At 29.4% G+C, this 20928-nt stretch overlaps 1 protein-coding gene, 1 long non-coding RNA gene and 1 pseudogene across 2 annotated transcripts; 2 read left to right on the forward strand and 1 right to left on the reverse strand.

Annotated features, from left to right (window-relative positions):
• Nucleotides 1-5885: 5885 nt before the first annotated feature.
• On the forward strand, nucleotides 5886-7889 carry LOC121223683 (phenolic glucoside malonyltransferase 1). The gene has a single exon (XM_041105759.1). It carries the CDS (start codon nucleotides 6135-6137, stop codon nucleotides 7527-7529), a length of 1395 nt encoding a protein of 464 aa, XP_040961693.1. The 5' UTR covers nucleotides 5886-6134; the 3' UTR covers nucleotides 7530-7889.
• A 2964-nt stretch (nucleotides 7890-10853) lies between these two features.
• LOC107923051 (uncharacterized) lies at nucleotides 10854-12110 on the reverse strand. Its single transcript, XR_001691502.2, has 2 exons — nucleotides 11576-12110; nucleotides 10854-11245 (listed from the first exon to the last, which is right to left on the reverse strand). It is a non-coding gene; the product is annotated as an uncharacterized lncRNA (long non-coding RNA).
• Nucleotides 12111-18689: 6579 nt separating this feature from the next.
• On the forward strand, nucleotides 18690-20531 carry LOC107923731 (malonyl-CoA:anthocyanidin 5-O-glucoside-6''-O-malonyltransferase-like; annotated as a pseudogene).
• The last annotated feature ends 397 nt before the right edge of the window (nucleotides 20532-20928 follow it).

Here is a 20928-nt window from a genome sequence, read left to right on the forward strand (position 1 = left end):
CCTCCTCGCTTGTTAATGAAGGATTCGCCTTGATTGCCCTTGTACTATTTGTCTTGATCTTCTGGGCTTCTGGGCCTTTTGCGATGTACTCTTTTATGATTAATGGAATTGGTCTTTTTCTAAAAAAAATTGAACTTAAACCCTAATCCTTTATATATATATAAAACTTTTGGCAGAATATATACAGGTTTCCAAGTGCCAGCTCGCACTCTGCTCTGACAAATTTGGTGAGAAATTTATGTCTGATTTATTTAATTTTATAATGAATACGGTTGAGATTGATTAAATTGAAAAATTAGTGTTAAATCGGTTATTTCGAAGACTTATTTCTCTCCAATTCATAATCTTTCAAATGGATTAAGAAGTAATTGAACCAAACCAAAAAAATAAAATTAGATTTAAAATTATTTTCATGAAAAATTATTGAACGTAATAAAATCTAAAACATTTAGCTTATTAAATTTACTAAAAATTGAATTTACATATTTAATATACAAGGAGATGGAAGTGTAAAACTAATTAATTGGCAAAGACAAGAAATGACGAAGATAATAAGATCCAGGAAGTGATGCTTAGAATCCCCATCAAATCAGATGCGGTCAGCAACTAGATTTATTATTTTATGCAATATTCAATTATAATAATTCAGAAAAATATAGAATAACCCCAAAAATGGTTTTGCTGCAATATATGATATTACATAATTAAAATAATATAAATATTATGTAAAAATCGTTATAAAATCATGCCAACACTTATTGGATTTTTTTCTCTATTTTAGTCTTTTATTTAATTTATCATATTTTTTAGTTCTTGAATTTGTATTACTTGTTAAATCATCTTAAAATAGATGAAAAAAGATTTAACGTTTGTTAATTTTGTTAATTTGACATACATGTGAATTGCCACGCCTATGTCACGTTAGCAATTGATTAATGTTTTAAAAATATTTTAATTTTTTTTAAATTTTTTAAAAATTTAATAACAAAGAATAACTTTAGAATGATTTGACAAATAATACAAGTTTAAAAGCTAAAAAAGATATTAAAAAAATAATTAAATAAAGGGCTAGAATGATATTTTCGTAAAGTTAGAGGGCCAAATATGTTATTATGCCTCCTTTTAAAAACTTTAAATTTTAAGCACCAATAAAAATATTAATTTTTTATTTTTTAAAGACATAAAATTATTATACATTTATCCACATTTAATACTCTTTTAAAATTAACTTAAATTTAATTAAATCAATTAAAAATAAATAATTAAAAATTTGAAAAACAAAATACAAAAAAATGATTATTTTTTTCTAGAATTTATTGAAAAATAAAAGCATATGTTGTGATGCTTTCCCTTTCATTGTTGTAATTTTGAATGAAATATTGATTCACATTTAATAGTAAGGGCATATTTAATTAAAATCATATTTTCTATTATAATTTTTTGGTAAAATTGTTTTCTGTAACACTTCCTAACCCCAAACCGTCGTTCGAAACAGGGTTACGAGGTATTACTAGACTTATCAGACAACTTACGAATAATTCACAATTAAAATAACATTCATAGTATAATTTAATAACAAAATCCATATAATGGACTCTCAAAAGGCCAAAACATATATAAAAAAAACGGAACTTGTTCGAATATTCTAAATTTTTTTTTTTATAATTTTTGAAAAATTTCGATAGCATTTCTGCTTATTTTTACATAAAACCCCCTTCAAATTAAAAACCAAAAATAACCAGTACCAATGTTTCAATCAAAGATTTTATTCCTTAGAACACTACTAAATCATGCTAAATAAATTGATTTACTACTTTAATTATAAAGGTTTAAGTTAATACAAAAAAAAAACTAACTAATTCATATCTCTCATTCCATTTCAAGATTTAATACTAAGTTTACTAATTTATAACTTTAAAATATATTTATCATCAAAAAAGATTGTAACCATTTACTTACAACCAAGATCATTTAACATTTATATTTACATTTATATATACGACTCGTGTACAATCACCTAGTACATGCCACTTAAACAAAAGGAAGAAATACATCACCAAAATTTTCTTGTTGGAGTCGAGATCTTTCTGGATGCTGAACTGGACTTTGAACTCTAATGACCTGCGCACGGAAACGACTGTACACTGAGTATTTCATACTCATTGGTATTACTATAAATTAAACTATTTAATAATAATAAAATTTCAAACATCGACCATAATCTTTATAAATCACTTAAACTAAATATACATATTTATATATCACTTTATAAATCTTAAATTCATATTTATTTATTTTTTTACCTACTAATTCAATTCTTAATTTAACTCATACATTCTTTCTCGTACCTTTCAATAGTGCCAAATCAATCAATCTCATTTTCAAATTTTCATTTCAATTATTTACCCTATTAACAAGGCTCGGACTCTGACAGATACGTGGATTCCACCCAAACACACCTGGAATAATATAAATCCTCCTTAACACACCAATATATCATATACTCCCAAACACACTAATAAGGCATTAGATGCCTTTTCGGATAAACCGAAGCATATAATGACAGAATCATCTTCTCGGCCGAACTACAAATCTCCTCATCACATCACAACTCCTATGACATGCCATTTGTATCCAATCTAGTCCGATAAGTTAATAGGATATTATTTTACTTTTCTAATTTTGAATTCATTTCCACAACAATTTCAAATATTCAAACAATTCAAAACATCTATTGTTTCAATTCACATATAATTCAATATTCACACATATTCTTACTTAATTTCAAATACTATTACTTACCTTACTTTAAATGTCCCATGATTACAATTTCAATATAGCATTTAGTAAATAGTTTAAGTTATAGTAAAACAAACCCGAAATACGCGTTTACTCCTCAACGATATTTTCTTTTCATTTGGATGCTGATGCCTCATTTTCCTTGTTAGCTACGAAAATAATAATTATTTTCACTATTAATTACAGCATTAAATTATAAAAAAATAATAATTAAAATTTATTCAATTCCTACTTATTCCCAATTTAATTCTAACTAAGCTTACTTACTTTTCTAGTTTAATTCATACTTCTTTTCTACTTAATTTTTTTACCACATTTAACTCAACTATTCAATATTCATAATTAAACCCTAATTGAAGGCTTTTTATAACTTAATCCTAACTATGTAAAACTTATAACTTAGTTTACAATTCAATCTTTTTATCTATTCTAACTAGAAATTCTATCAACTAAACCCCTAATTTAACAACTTGTTCAAAATGAATCATGTTCAAAAACCTATGAACTTCCATAACCTCCACTTAATTTCAACAAAACTTTATTTTAAAGCTTCTAAAACATCAAAATTAAGAGAAAATGGCTAAATTTAGCTTACCAATTAAACTTGAAGCTTTAAAATCTCAATTTTCTCCTTTTCTTTTCTTCCCCTTCTTCTTCTAGTCTCTTTCTCTGTTCTTCTTTTGTTTCTTTTTCTTTTGTTTTACTTACTTTACTTTATTTCTTTTATTTTAACTAATAATATTAATAATATATTATTATAATTTTTTTACTTATTATTTAAGCATATATTTATTTTTATTACAAGTGTACGTATATAATTATTACTATTACACTTGTCTTTAAGCTTTACCATACATTTGTCATCTATTCAGTTTATTTAATATATAATAATATATAATAATATAATATAATATAATTAATATAATATAATATAATATATAATAAAATAATATATTAATATATTTAAAACATAAAAATTTAAGATTTTTATCACTTATGCCGTCTCATTTATTGTTAGTGGCTTAATTTCCATTTTAATCCTTTTTATTTTCTATTAATCTATAATTCAACTTTTACCCCTAATTCAATTTAGTCATTTTTTCTAATTCCTCTTAAATAAACTAAATTCACCCAATTAATACCTAATTAAGCACTCAGTTAAACTCATAATTACTTCAAATAATTTTTTTTTATGACTCAGTTTACTAAGGCGGAAGCCCGATAATGTGCTTTTCCAATGCTTGTGAATTTTGGGTCATTAGATTTCCATTGGTGTACAATCCAATTTTGTAATTTGCCAACATTGGAAGTTGCATTGATGTATGTAGGTTCTATGGTTAGTAGATGGGATTTATAGATCATAGGGTATTGAATGTTAATAAATACTTTATTGACATTAACCATGGAAAGGGAAGACATAAAGTCCTAGACTGAAAATTTAAATGTTGCTGCTTATAATGTTTCTGAGAAAAAGTTTAGGCAAATTTAAAATTTTTTATTTCTTTCTTTTTTAAATTTTAATTATTTGTTTTTTAAATAATTATGTTAAGGTTAAATAAAATTAGAGAGGATTTTATTAAATATGTTTGAGTGTAAATAATATTTGTATGTCTTTAAAAAATGATGATGTCATACTATTTTATTGGGGCCTAAAAAAGAGACTCCACCTCTGCTTATATAACGACACTAACGCTTATATTGATATAGGTTGCAACTAGACCTGATCATGGGTTGAATCACCTGTCTAGGCCCGAAGACCTACTTTAAAAGTGTGATAGTTTGACAAAAAATATAGGCTCGAAAAATGAGTTTAGACAAAAAAATAATACTCATTTTTTAAACGGGCCGAGCCTCGAGTAAAATAATTATTTTGTAAATTTACACTTTGTATTTACAAAATAATTATCACTTCACATGAAATGCATTTTAAAGCCTTAAGATTGTTAGTAAAATAAATAAAAAATCGAAACAAGAAAAATAAATGACAATATTAGTAAAATATGATGGCTTTAAGGCATATAAAACACTTTTCTTAAGGCTTTAAAATGTCTCCAACATAAAACAAAGTCATCAACACTCCAAGCAAACACACTAAAAATGATTAATAGAAAAGCTTTTTATATAGATATTAAATAAATGTATCTTTTCGTAAGATACCATTTCATAATTATAAGTAACTTTATATAAAGTTCTAACTTTACGTATAGGGACTTTTTTATTTTCCTAACTATCTCTTGGAGAATCCTTGAGATTGTTAATATTTCCTATTCATGGGCATAATAGTATGAGCGGAATCATTATGGGGGATAAGTCAAATGTCCATATCTCTAATCCTTTTAGCACATTGTTAGAGAATTGAATACACTTGTTCACTGATGGAGCAGTTGATCGAGGATCTGGAGCAGCATCTATTGGTGGAGTGTTGCTAGATTAGAATAGGAATTGGATTTTCGGCTTTAATTGTTTTCTCGAAAAATGCAACATCTTTGAGGTTGAACTTTGGGGTATTTTGGATGGCATGATTACGTCGCTTAGTAATGGTTTTAATAGAATTGTGATTCACACTGATAATTTGGAAGTAGCCCAAACTTTATAGTATAAATTATTAGGAGACTCAGACATTACAATTTCTTAGAAGAATCCAAAAGATAATGAACATGGAAGGGCGTTGGCTAATTCGACATGTTCCAAGAGAAGACAATTATGTTGCGGACTGTATAGCTAAATTGAACTCGGAAGAGAGGACATGTCTCCAAGTTTATGACGAATGTCTGCCTCAAAAATTCTCATTCAAGATAAAGCTAGGGGAACAATTGATAAAATGAATATGATGTAATTGTTTTACCAAAAAGTGTTAAATCTATGAAGCATCAATAATTATAATGTACTTAACAACTTTTTTTTATATAATAAAATATTATTACCTACCAACACGCCTAAATACGTGTGAAAAATTATATCATTAGTCGACAAGTTGCAAACACAACACAAACTCATAAATTTATAATTAAAAATAAACATAAATAAAATTGTGAAATATTAGTAAAAAAAATAAATAAATTTAAAAATATGTTTAGAGCCGACACTGTAGAAAATAATGCGTGTTTTCTTTTTGTTTTTTGAACTTTTTGTACTCTTTCGCTAAATAAAAATTTCCAATTTAATTACGTTTCTTAATCATGTCTTGGAGTTGGAACATCATATTTAGTAAATCATGAATATATTAAATTATGATTGATTATTGACAAGTTTGAATAATAAATATAATTCCACTCCGCCATATCTCTTAACTAAGTTGGGAGACTAACCAAACAAAGAAGAGAAAATTATCTGCCATGGCCTCTTCTTGTATTGTGAAAATCCTTGAGATTACTGAAATCAAACCATCCCCTGAATCCCCCAACTTTGCCTCTGAATCCACTTTGCCGCTCACTTTGTTCGACACTTTCTGGTTCCAGATCCCACCGGTTGAGCGGCTCTTCTTTTACAACCTTAACGACTTAACCCCTGCAGATTTCAGCTCCGAAATCCTCCCCAAACTCAAGCACTCTCTTTCTCTAACGCTCCATCATTACCTCCCCATCGCTGGAAGCCTCAAGTGGCCGTCACATGCCCCCAAACCCTTCATTTCCTACACCCCAAACAATGGAGTTTCTCTCACGGTTGCCGAGTCTAATGCAGACTTCCACCGTCTCACCGGCAATGGAATCTATGAAGCTGTTGAGTTACATCCTTTGATACCCCACCTGAAATCCTCAGATGATTCAGCATCAATTCTAGCTCTTCAAATAACCCTTTTTCCTGGTAAAGGGTTTTCTATTGGAATCACAGCTCACCATACGGTTCTTGATGGTAAAACTACAACCATGTTCATGAAATCCTGGGCGTACCTTTGCAAGCAAAGGAACATACAGAACTCTCATCAGTTGCCACCAGAACTAACCCCAGTTTTCGATAGGGACGTTATCAGAGATCCCACAGGGTTTGACCTTGATGTGCTGTATTTGAATCAGTGGCTAACATATACTATTAGTAATAAAAGCTTGAAGGTTTCAACAGACATAGGAGCAGCTCCTAATCTAGTTCGAGCCACAGTTACGATTACTCCGGAAGATTTCAAGAAAATGAGGGAAAAGGTATTCTCTAAATCACCTGATACCTCAAAAACACTTCATTTATCAACTTTTGCGCTTACGCTTGGTTATGTAAGTAGTTGCCTAGTCAAAGCAAGAGGTGGAGCAGGTGATATAAGCGTGTGTCTTGCATTTACAGCTGATTGCAGGTCCCGTTTGGACCCACCTATCTCAGAAACCTATTTTGGAAACTGTAATGTTGTTCTATCAGATATATCAAAGGCTAGAGGCTACATGGACTTTGAACATGGGTTTGCATTTGGTGCAGAAAAAGTAAGCAATATGGTGAAGGGATTAAAAGAGAAAGGGGTTTTCGAAGGAGCAAAAGATAGGCTGACACCCTTTTTCGAAATGGCTAAAGAGGCAGCAGGAAGTGTACAAGCAATAACAGTTGCTGGATCGCCTCGATTTGATCTTTATGAAACCGATTTTGGATGGGGAAGGGCGTGGAAAGTGGTGGTTGTTTCCATCGATAAGAATGAAGCTATTTCCATGGCAGAAAGCAGAGATGAGAAGAGGGGAATAGAGGTTGGGTTGGCCTTGAAGAAGCCTGAAATGGAGAGGCTTCTCAACGTGTTTCTCAAAGACGTTGTTTAACAAGATAATCAAGGTGGGAGAAATAAACTAGAGCCTTTTCTCTGTTTCTCAAAAGTGTTGGTCATGGACTAGCCATGGCACAGGTCAGGTCAATCCATTATTTCTTCACGTTGATCTGGTGGATATCTCTTGTGGTAGTTCTGGCGGCTCAACTACAAACCTCTTCATCCTTCCAACAACAAAAAAACAAAGCACAAGTCTCTTCATTCCATTCCACATTTATGTTCCTCAACCTCTTCTAATTAATCGAGTTCTGCCTGTCTATGAATTATGACAGTCCATATAAATACATTTTTCAAGTCATTTATGTTATATAATATATTTAAGTTTTGAATTAATAATTAATAAAATTGATTTCTTTACTGTTATACTTCACATGTTTTAATTTTTGTTGTTGTAATTGTTTCCATACTTATATTATATTTATGAAGGTACTGTATTTGCAATAATAAAATTTAAAACATTTAGTTTGTTAAATTTATACTAAAAATTGATTTTAGTTAAAATTAATATTGAATTTACATATTTAATACAAGTGTAAAACTAATTAGGGTGAGTTTGGATGGGCGGTGCGTTTATTTACGATTAGTGTAAAAACAGCGGTGGCGGTGAGATTAGATACTGTAGCATGAGACCCAAAGTAAGTTAAACGCACCGCACCCAATCGCCCATCCAAACCCACCTTAATGTGGCAAAGCGAGGTGGAGCGGACGAGAAGTGACCAAGATAATAAGGTCAAGGAAGATACGGTCAGCAACTAGATTTATTACTATTATTTATATTTTGCTTAAGGTGAAAAAATCCTTTATTTTTTTTACTTATTTGGGTACTTAAAATTTTAAAATATATTAAAAAAACTCTCAAATCTTCAGAAAAAAAAATTAAGCTACTATTCTTTTTTTGCACTCAATTGGATATTTAAAATTTTAAAATACATTAAAAAGACCATCAAAGTTTTTCAAAAAAAAATTAAGCTCCTACTTTTATTAAAAATTAGAAAAAAAACTAAAATCAATAAAACTATAAATATTATTAAATTTTAATAAAAAATTCAAATATTAAAATTAGAAAAAATTATAAAAATCGTAAAAAATATAAAATTTTATAAAATTTTATAAAAATCATAAAAATATATAGAAATATATAGAAATATGAAAATTATAAAATTTTATAAATTCGTAAGAAAATTATACAAAATGTAAAGAAATATAAATTTCGTAAAAAAAATTATAAAAATTATTGTACCAAAAGAAATATTTTATAATTTTTCTATAACTTTTATTGAATTTTATTTTTATCATTTTTTGCCACATGTCACGCTGTGTTGCGACACATGATGATTATAATAAAAAAAAACTAGGGGTCATTAGTTTTTTATGATTTTTATAAAAGTTTACAATTTTTTTTTATTTTTTACGATTTAAAAAAATCTACTTTTTAATGAATTTAAATTTTTTAATAAAATTTAATAATTTTTCTAAAATTTATTTTTTTTCTAATTTTTAATAAGAGCAGGGGCTTAATTGCTTTTTTGAAAATTTTTGAGGGTCTTTTTGATACATTTTGAAAGTTCAAGTATCCAATTGAGTGAGAAAAAAAGTAGGGGCTTAATTGCTTTTTTGAAGAAGTTTGAGGGCCTTTTTGATGCATTTTAAAAGTTCAAATGCTCAATTAAGTGCAAAAAAAGGGCTTAATTGTTTTTTTTTTAAAGTTTGAGGGATTTTTACACCCTTACGGCTTTTGTATTTTATACAATATTCAATTATAATAATTCAGAAAAATGTAAAATAACTCAAGGAGCCCGAAAAATGATTTCATTTTTAAGATAGGTGTGCAAGATATGATATAACATAATTAAAATATTACACAGCACAAAAATAACGTAAATAATATGTAAAAATCGATATAAAATCATGCGAATACTTATAGGCATAATGATTTTTTCTCCTCTATTTTATAATTTTATTTAATTTTTCGTCTCTTTTAGTCATTAAATTTGTTTTGTTTGTCAAATCACCTCAAAATGGATAAAAAATTAACGTTTGTTAACTTTGCTAATGTGACATACATGTGGAGTGCCACGCGTATGCTGCGTTAGCAACTGATTAATTTTTTAAAAATATTTTAAATCATTTTAAATTTTTTAATTTTAAAATTTTAATAACAAACATCATCTTTTTCATTCATTTTAGAATGATTTTACAAACAAGACAAGTTTAAGGGCGAAAAAAGATTAAAAAAATTTAAATAGAGGGCTAAAGTAATATTTTCGTAAAGTTAGAGTGCTAAATATGTTATTATGCCTAACTTATATGACGATCCTCTTAAAAATTTTAAATTTTAGGCACCAATAAAAAAATATTAATTTACTATTTTTTGAAGATATAAGATTATTATTGTACATTTATCCATATTTAATACTCTTTTAAAATTAACTTAAATTTAATTAAATCAATTAAAAATAAATAATTAAAAATTTGAAAAAAGAATAAAAAATGATTTTTTTTCTAGAATTTATTGAAAAATAGAATCATATGTTGTGATGCTACATTTAATAGAAAAAGCATATTTAATTAAAATAATATTTTGTATGGATGGTTGGAGTTTATATTTTTATGGTAAAGTTGTTTCCATTGGGGTCAACCCAATTTTGTAATTGGAAGTTGCATTGATGTATGTAGGTTCTATGGTTAGTAGATGGGATTTATAGATCATAGGGTATTGAATGTTAATAAATATTTTATTGACATTAACCATAGAAAGGGAAGACATAAATATGAATTAAAAATACCAATTGCGGAAAGATAATGCCATTTAGAGGTGCTCATGGGTTGGTCAGCCCGGCCCGACAGTCCGCCTGAAATATGGGAGGGTTTGGGTAAAAACATAGGCCCGAAATATGGGCTTGGGTAAAAAACAAGGCCCATTTAGAAAACGGGCCGAGCCTCGAGCACCACTTTTTTGGTCCAGGCTCGGCCCGGCCCGATATAATAAATATATTTATTTTTTTAAATTTTTTAATTTTAAAATATTTTTAAAATACTTTTTTATTATTTTTAAATTTTAAAATATTTTTAAAATACTTTTTAAAATTTTTAAAATAAATTTTTAGTATTTATTAAAAAATGGGCCGGGCCGGGCCGGGCCAAGCCTGGGTTTATAATTTTTTTCCCGAGCCGGGCTTGGGCAAAATTTTGAACCCATATTTCAGGCCGGACTAAAATTTTTCATAGGCCCGGCCCAAACCCGACCCGGCCCATGAGCACCTCTAATGCCATTAGATCATGGGCTTTTTGTACTCTTTCGCTAAATTTACATTTCCCATCTTAATCCTGTCTCGGAGTTCGTACATTATATTTATTAACTTATGATTGATTATTGACAAGTTTCTTAATCCCCCAACTTTGCCGCCCATTTTGTTCCACGCTGCTGCATACAATTCATCAAATATTATCCTTGTGGACATGTGTAATACCCAATTTCTTTCTGCCCGGGCCCATACAAAATAAAAACACAGCAGGCCCAATTACCATTTACAACCTAAACCCAAAATTCAGCCCAATACCTTTTAATAGACCCAACCCATTAGCCTAAAACACATACACACAAAAAACCCTAGTAGCCTCCAGCCTTAGCCGCACATCCCAACAGCAGCCTCACCCTCGCCGCCGCGAATGTCGCAGCATGACTCTCCCCTGCGCACGTTGCGCACACATCTGCAGCAACAAACATCAACTAAACAACAACGAGAAAAAAGGAAATAGCAAAAATAACAGCGCAACAATAATAGGAAATAATGATTTTGTTTGGATTTTATTTTTTCTTTATTTCGGTTATATCAACCGGTCGAAAATCTATAAATAGGGGATTTTTTGAGTGTAAAAGGGAAGAGACTGAAAATACAGAGAAAACTAATACGAGAGCAAATCGATTATTCATTCTTTAAAAGGTGATTATTAGATTTTTTTAGATTTTCCTTTTCTTTTTATGTTTTTTTGGTTCTATATTGCAAATAATATAAAAGAAGAGGAGGAAGAAAAGCTCACCTTTTCGTCGAGGCTGTCGCGCCACCACCATCTCCGTCGCAATCGGAGTTTTGGTGGGGGAATAGATGATCGACGGCGCAAGAGGGTTAGGAGAAAAGCCCTAGCAGCAATTGATTTCTTTTTAAATGGAACAGATTTGATTTCAATTTTTTTCCTTTGGTTAATTTAAGACATAAGCAAAATGGCGCCGTTTGGGGGGAAGGGGAATCTGCGCATTCTGACCTTAGATAGTCTATTTGTGCATTTGGTCCCCCTATTCTTGCTGTGCGTTTAAATTGAATTTCAGATTTCTTTTAATTTTACCCACATACTTTATTTATGTTTCAATCTGGCCCTTACTGCTGCGCAACAATTGGAGAAAGTGGATTAATTTCTCGAGGGGTCCTCCTTTGGTTGTGCGCGTTTTGATGTGGTCCCTTTGCGCCTTTTTTTTAACTTCAAATTCGGCCCTTAATTTTTTTTTTGATTTAATCCTTCATCTTAGTTTTTTTTATTTTAATGTTGTTGATATTTTTATCATATCTTTATTATTATATTGTTTCTACCATCATTATTTTTGCTATTTTTAGACATTAACACACGCATTTCTTTTTATATATATATAATATATACGTATAATTTTATAAATGCATACGCATTCTTATATATATATTATGTTTTTCATATTTTTATATACACATATATACTTACAATCTATAAATATATATACTTTATTTTTTTATTTTATACATGTACAAAGTTATATTTTATTTTTACAATTTTTGTATACATCTATAAATTTTTACATTTCGCATGTATATATACGCCGTATTTGTAAACATATACATATACATACATTTTTTTTGTTTTAACGTTTATATACTTTATATTATACACATATATACTTATACATTTTTTATTTTTTTATATACATATGCATATTTTAATATTTGTTATCTTCACAATTTTCACATATACACACACGTGTCTTGCATGCATATTCTTAGAAACTATTGTGAGCTTATTGTATATATTTCTTTACCTCCCTTTTTTATGTGCACTGCTATGTATGCATTAAATATGTGTGTACGTATATTTGTGAATTTGTTTGTGTATTATATGTACTTGTATATATATTTGTAAATATTTATTCATATTTGTCTTAAACTAGAGTATTTGTTTCATGTTATGCCCTAACCCTTTTGGGCATCTCTTTTAAAATATCTATTTTGGTTTTCTCAAAGAATTGAAATCATCCTATTTTATAAATTCCAAAATATTTGACATTCAGAATTCTCGGGAAAGATTGTGTCCTAACTTACTGGATCGCGGTTATTTTTTTCGATGAATTTAGAAAGCCAAGTATTTGTTTTGCCATGAATTCGCAAATTTTAAATAAAAAGCTTATTCTCGGGAATTCAAAATGTTGGGTCCTAACTTACTGGTCATGACATTTTCTTCTCGAAATAAGAATTTTCAGAAACAAAAGGCAATATTCGAGTATTTTGAGGTTTTAAAAACATTGTGCCTTAACTTACTGGGTGTGGTGTTTTATTTCTTTGAAATACGAATTGTCTTATTATTTTAATCCATTCATGAAATAAAAAGTTTCCTTTTAAAGTCTTTTCAAATTTTCGACACCAAGGCATTTAAAATCAATTTGGTACCAATTTTGGGCGTTGCGAGGGTGCTAATCCTTCCTCGTGCGTAACTGACTCCCGAACCTGTTTTCTCAAATTTCGCAGACCAAAATTGTTTTTAAGGTGGGCCGATCACACCTTAATAAAGGGTCGGTGGCGACTCCAGTTTTGTTTTTTTTAAAATCGACAACTAAAATTTTGTTTTCAAAAAAGGGTTTCGACAACATGTATATAATGTTTATTTTGCACCATAAGGATTAAAATGTATTTATTGTTATAATTACGGGAGAATTTAGATTCGAAACTTGAATATAATATTATTGAAAGGAAAAATTATTAATTTAACCTTTATAAACAATTATACATTGGTTCTTTAAAAAAAAGTTTTTCTGAATATTATGCAAATCCCATTGACATATTTCAATTCATTCATGTCATATATTCAATGTACAACGTAATTTTGTTAAACAAAAGGCACGTACATCACCAAATTGATGGGTTTTGTTTTTTATTTGAGTTAATTTCACTAAATATCCTTAAACTATGATTTACAATTTAAATTAGTTCTTAAATTTTAATTAGATCTTTTCGTTATTAAAACCGTTAATTTAACGGTTAAATGACACATTTGATTTTATGTGAATTTGAAAAAAAAATAAGTAAAAGGAAGACCCTTGAAAATTCATAAAAATTGATTTTAAATTTAGTTTTTACTCTTTTATAAAAGCATTATTTATCTCATAATATTTAAAGATTAAATATGTTGAATTATATTAAAATTTGTTGTTATATTTAATACTTATCTAATGTTTAATTATTTTAAATACAATTAATCAACTTAAACTAGTCTATTTATTAGTGGTGGAGGAAAATTCTAAGGAAAGCTCTATAGAATGAGATTTTCATAAGCTTAAATGTTAGATAAAACATTTCTATAATTTATTATATATAGAACATCATGAGATTGGTAATAATTTATAGGGTAAAAGGATATAGAATCACTGAATTTTCGTGAAAAAATTAATTAAGTCTTTTCGTGAGAAATACATTTAATTAATTTTTAAAATTTTAAATTGTATCAATTAAATTTTTTAACCAACATTTTTTTGTCTTTTACTGTTACAACGCCAACATGATCGTTAAAAGCACTACTATTGTGCTCATGTTAAGATGTTGACTTGGCAGCTCAACAAAACAAATTCAAATTTTTTAAAAAAAATTAAAAGAAATATATATTTATTTTTTTACTAGAATGAACTGGATAAATGAATTTAGATTTTTCCATTTTAAAATTTAATATTTTAAAATTTGTAACAATATTGTTTTTAAAAAATATTTTTTAATTTTTTTATAAATTTGTAAAAATATTATTAAATTTTATAAAAGTATTAAATAAATTCAAAAAGTTCAAAAAATTAAAAAATATATAATAAAAAAACATTTAGAAGTTAAAGCCTATGTACAACTTCAATGTCAACCTAGAAAATATTATGTGTAGTGGATTGAAGATGATTTTTCTAAATTATATAAAATTTAAAAAATATTTTTTAAAAGATATGTATCAATGTTCTAATTTTATTGGTACTTTTTAGAATAGATAAAAAAATATTTTAATAAATAAAATTAAAATTTATTGTAGGACATTAAAAAATTAACTTCATAAAGGCATTGGAAAAATTTTAAGGGACCTCTATATAGGTCCTGATGATAATAAGTATAACAAAGTTACAATATTAAACCATAAGGGAGTTAATATAAATCTAAGAATTACATTTACATTATAGGAAACTGATGGGTGTTGAATCTACCAATATAAACATACGCCTTAGTTTGCAAATTATGCAGTATAGGGAGTAGGATCAATCCCTCAGAGACTGGTTTACTGTAAATTGTTGCTCGCTTGACCAGTTTTATGTCGGGGCAGCTGTCGTGCCCAAGACGTTCGGGGGGATAAAAATTTGAAAACCTGAAATAAACAGAAAAATAACGTCAAAAGTAAAAGTTGAAAACAGAATAATAAAAACCGTGAAATAAATATTAAGAAAAATTAATTAGAATGAGCTCAGCTTTAGGCACGAATTTTCCTCGTCTTTGAACCGATCCTCGAAATTGGATGAACTCCTCTTTTCCAATAAGCTAGTTATAGCTACCAAGGACACCTCGGACACCAACTCTTCATTGTGTAAATTAGTTATGGAACGTCCAATAACTAATTCTTACCGATCGAACAATCACGAAACGTTCGTGATTTAGAAATTCGGCAACTTTGCGTTCTAGAAGAGCCTAGCTCGAACCAATGCCCTCAACCGCGTGGGACATTTAAATCCGGTTACTACTTCCCTTGACGGAACCAAACAGCAATCTCCACTTGGCACGCCAATGTGTTAATAGAAAACCGATTAGAAACGTTCCTTTCGGAATTCCAATTGTACGTTTAACCACACTAAATCAAAAGACGTCTTTTTTGACTTAGTGTTGATCTGACTTTATGAGTTGACAAAATCATACTCTTAATCCGGAGAAGTAATAAATACTAGAATTTTAGGAGTTAAATGGCTCGGGTTCGTAACTCACGGGTTTTGAAGAGACTAATTTCGGCCTAAAGCTGAAAATGGTTTAGTTGGCTAAGGTTTGGGGCATGTTGGTATTTGATAAATTAAATAAGGTAGAAAGGGTGAAAAGATGGGTGATGTCACTGAGTATGGGGGGTGGAAAAAAATATATTAAAGTGGGGTGGTTGAAAAAGGGAATTTGAAAAAGGAGTTGTAAATGGTAAGTAGTAACAAGCTGGAAGTTTTAGGAATTGAAAGTTAAAGAAACTAAAGACAATAAATAAATTTGTGAAAAGTTGAAAATAAATGTGAAATGGATGGTAGGCTGCTGAAACTAATAAATTGAAGGAAAACAAACTAAAGAAACAACAAAGGCTACGTGAGAAAGGAGAGAATTGACAGATAAAAGCTTAATATCTTTTATTGATGAATAAATAACAATAAAAGCTCTATTTATACTAGTGGATTTACTAAATTAGGAGCCAACTAGTCATAGGAAATAAAGGAAAAATATTCCATAATAAAATAAATTCCAAAATAATCTCCCACTAAGTCAAAAATTTCAGCTAATTAATCTTGGAAAAATTCTGCTTAAGCCCTCCTTTTTCACTTCTTTCTTCAATCCAGCCCAATTGTTTCCTTTTTATTCTATTTAGCCCCAAATTACATTCCTGCACAAAATTCAATAAATATGGCAAAATTAGTGGTGCATTCTCATAAATTAACCAATTTAGTTACATAAAATATGTAACTTTAGCATTTAATCAGAAACTAAAATATGAACTTAAAATTGATTGCTTTTGTTTTTGTTTTACTACTATTTCCTTAATTTTTAGATGAGCAACATTTACCAAACTAGATTAAACTTGGGCATAGACTTTAACTTTTAAATTATTTTTAATTTTTTTTATAAATTTATAAAATTAAAAAAATAATTTTTATAGATATATATTATTTTAATTTTTAAAAAATTTAAGTTTTGAAATGAAGAAGTCAAGGTTCATTTTAATAAAAAAAATAAAAAGGTATTTCTTTTAATTTTTTTTTATTTTTTTAGAAAAAAATGATTTTTTAAACATTTTTACTGATGTGGCAATTGTAGTTGAAAAATATAAAAATGATTTATTAAAATAATAAATTATTATTATATTAAAATAATAACTTTTGTCAATTCGTACACTTAAGTTCAAAATAAACAATTTTTTTTTTTCAAATCATACTTTAAATCATACCTTTTCAAAAGCAATTTTGAAACTCACACTTTTTAATCTAAAACATTCTGCAACTGTACAAATTGGAGCTCCTAATTCCAAAATCGAAGCCATTTCTAACTTTATTGTTGAGATGGATCAAAATCTACTTAGCCCCCTTTAAATGGGTGTTTACCTTTAGTGCGGTACGTTTAATTTATTGAAAGGTGAAATGATAAGGAAATATAAATAAGTTACTGAATCAAACTGAATACAAATTATCAGGTAAAAATGAATTGAGTATATAGTTGCTAGTCATACTTATCATCCAACTGAGAACATTAATGTAGATCAACCTTGGACTTTCTGCACGACAAAGATTATCATCAAAATCTTAAGGGGAAATGCATGCAAGAGGACTTTTTTTTTTAACTGTATTTATGTGTATTTATCAAACTTATATTTATATATATCAATTTTTTTATAAATAACCTCGTTAATCAATTTAACATTATAACATTTTTATTTTTGACACTATAAAAAAATTATCAATTTAATCACTAATATTTATAACTTTGAGTAAATTAGTTTCTCCTCCGTTATAATGTGTATCAAGTGTGTAATTATTTTAAATAAATCCTTTACACAAAACTGTCGTATTTCAATACTCAACTGCCACCGCACCTCATGGCAAACATTTCTTCAAGCAATAACAATGTCTCATCCCCCTGTCATTGACTATTAAGGGTTCTGTTTAGGAAGAATGTAAATCGATCTGGAGCGACGATGACATTGGTCAAAACTTCTTCATCGCTGTTCACAATATTCTCCTAAAACAACATTTGCCAATCTTTAAAACAAAAAATTCCACTCTTTTCTCTATTTCCTTCATTTTTTTCTAACGATTTTTTACCGAAATCATACTGGCAATGGCCTTCTAAGAGTGGATTTTCCTTGAAATGTTGAAATTTGAATGAAACCCAACATTTTTCATCAGTTTAGATTTCAAATTTATTCTTGAAAAACTTTAGAAACTTTAGTTTGTTCAAATTGAAAATCGGTGAATTAATTGGTTTGACCATCAATTCAGTTATAAAAGCCTTGATCAAAATCATGAATTTCAAAATATTCGCACTTGTAAAAAAGCTCAATATAAGAGGAAGAAGAAAGAAAAATATATAAAGTAAAAATACATTTTTTTACCAAATCATAATTTTTATTTTGTTACCTTTATTTTTTAAATAAATTTAATAATTTAAATGATGATGGAATTAATAGCGGCATCAACTTGAGAAAAAAAAGTTTAAATATCATTAAAAAAATGTTTTGATATAAAAAATGAGAAAAATAACAATTTATTTTGGCAAAAAAACATAGTTTAGGTTCTAATTAGTTGGTTAAACATTTTTTTAAAATAGATTTAATGGCGAATTAACAAAGGTATGAAACCTTTAAGTTTATATTGGTAAATTTTTACAAAGATTCAAATATATGGGTAGAATATTTACTTAAGGAAAATGTTAACCGTTTGGCTGATATCACTTAATTAGTAGTATCGCATTAATGCGGTTTTGTTTACTAAAAAAAACAAAGAAAGAAGTAATTTAAGTATCAATTATAAAGGGGAAAAATGATATACTTTTAAGTTAAATTTATAGGTTAAATCTTAACCATTTATTTTATCCTTTAAATTTAGGTGTAAGGAAGGAAAGCTTCTTCAATACCACAAATCTGAAAGAACATGCCAACTGCAAAAGTACATATGCAAAAACCTGAAATCATGACCTAGAGTGGAGTGGAGATTTAATAAGTCTATGTTGAACTATTCTTCTAATAAGAGCAAAAAGAACCTGAGGTGATCTTCCATGTAGCCTACCATTTCTTTCTCGCCGTAGCATATAGAAACATATGCATCATGCATTCCATGATATTCCAACAATGGTCGAGGCCAATCCAAAGTCTTTCTTTACCCAGTCAATCATATCTTCCCAAGAAGAATGCGCCAGCCTCAAATTGCACACTGCAGTTCCATAGTTGGTATCGTATGTTTTTATTATATTTGTGAATACATTATATACTAAATTATGATAAGTTTGAACAAAAAAATATATAATTCCACTACTCCATGTTGTATCTATTTAAGTTCCCGGAGTGACCAGAAATATCCAACGGGGAAGAGAAAGTTTCCGCCATGGGATCTTCATGTACTGTGAACATCCTTGAGATTGCTCAAATCAAACCATCCCTTGAATCACCGAACTTTACCATTGAATTCTCTTTGCCGCTCACTTTCTTCGACAGTTTCTGGTTCACATACCCACCAGTTGAGGGACTCCTTTTTTACAACCTTAACGACTTAACCCCTGCAGATTTCAGCTCAGAAATCCTCCCCAAACTCAAGCAATCTCTTTCTCTAACGCTGCGTCATTACCTCCCCCTCGCTGGCAGCCTCAAGTGGCCATCAGATGCCCCCAGACCTTTCATTTTGTACGCTCCGGATGATGGAGTTTCAGTCATAGTTGCCGAGTCTGATGCAGACTTTCACCGTCTCTCCAGCAATGGAATCTATGAAGCTGTTGAGTTACATCCTTTAATACCCCACCTGAGATCCTCAGATGATTCCGCATCAATTCTAGCTATTCAAATAACCTTTTTTCCTAGTCAAGGTTTTTCCATTGGAATCACAGCTCATCATACAGTTCTTGAAGGAAAAACTACATCCATGTTTATGAAATCCTGGGCTTACCTATGCAGGCTGGGAATAAAGAAAACCCTGGGTTGCCACTAGAACTAATCCCATCTTTTGATAGGGAAATTATCAAGGATCCTACAGGGCTTGACCTTGATATTCTATACTTGAACCAACGGTTAATATGTTCTAGTGGTAATAAAAGCTTGAAGGTTCCAACAAACAAAAGAGCAACTCCTAATCTAGTTCGAGCCACAGTTACACTTAGTCAGGAAGATTTCAAGAAAATGAGGGAAAAGGTACTGTCTAAATCACCTGATAGCTCAAAAACTCCGCATTTATCAGATTTTGCGCTTACTCTGGGTTATGTAGCTAGTTCCATTGTTAAAGCAAGAGGTGGAGCAGGTGATAGAAGTGTGTGTCTTGGATTCACAGCTGATTGCAGGCACCGTTTAGACCCACCTGTCCCAGAAACCTATTTTGGAAACTGTAATGTTATTCTAGCAGATATATCAAAGGCCAGAGGTTACATGGACTTCGAAAACGGGTTTGCATTTGGTGCAGTAAAAGTAAGCAATATGGTGAAGGGATTAAAAGAGAAAGGGGTTTTCGAAGGAGCAAAAGATAGGCTGACACCCCTTTTCAAAATAGCTAAAGAGCCACCAGGATCTGTGCAAAAACTTATAGTTGCGGGATCGCCACGATTTGATCTTTACAAAACCGATTTTGGATGGGGAAGGCCGTGGAAAGTGGTGCTTGTTTCCATTGATAAGAATGAAGCTATTTCCATGGCTGAAAGTAGAGATGGGAATAGGGGAATAGAAATTGGCTTGGCCTTGAAGAAGCCTGAAATGGAGCGGTTTCTCTCCATGTTTCTCAAAGATGTTTAACAAGATAGTTAAGAGGTTTTTCTCTATGTTTCTCAAGATGTTTGTCAAATCCGTCCGGTCTATACTGGACCATTATATATGGAAAATTTTAAATTATGATATTTTCTATGGTTCGGCCTCTTGGGCTCAAATAATATATTAAGTAGATTTGAGTATAATTTATGATTATAATAACATGTTAGGATCGTATCCAATCGTATTACTGATAAGTTGTTGTTGGATCATCAAGTAATTCAACATCCTGAAACGAGGGTTGAGGCTTAGCAGGGACAAACCAAAGTTCAAAGAATTTCAAGCTCTACAAAGAGCTTACAGGGAGATATTAAAGATCATTTATTGATCATGGAGGCCACAAGACGAAACCTTGGCACGTGATTTGCTAAATTGGCTTTCACTTGTGTTGACACCATTTT

The sequence above is a fragment of the Gossypium hirsutum genome, chromosome D11 (genome assembly GCF_007990345.1).
Source record: "Gossypium hirsutum isolate 1008001.06 chromosome D11, Gossypium_hirsutum_v2.1, whole genome shotgun sequence".
Lineage (NCBI taxonomy): Eukaryota > Viridiplantae > Streptophyta > Magnoliopsida > Malvales > Malvaceae > Gossypium > Gossypium hirsutum.

Coding starts and splice junctions, on each gene's coding strand:
- LOC121223683 (XM_041105759.1), top strand. CDS start 6,135: ATGGCCTCTTCTTGTATTGTGAAAATCCTTGAGATTACTGAAATCAAA.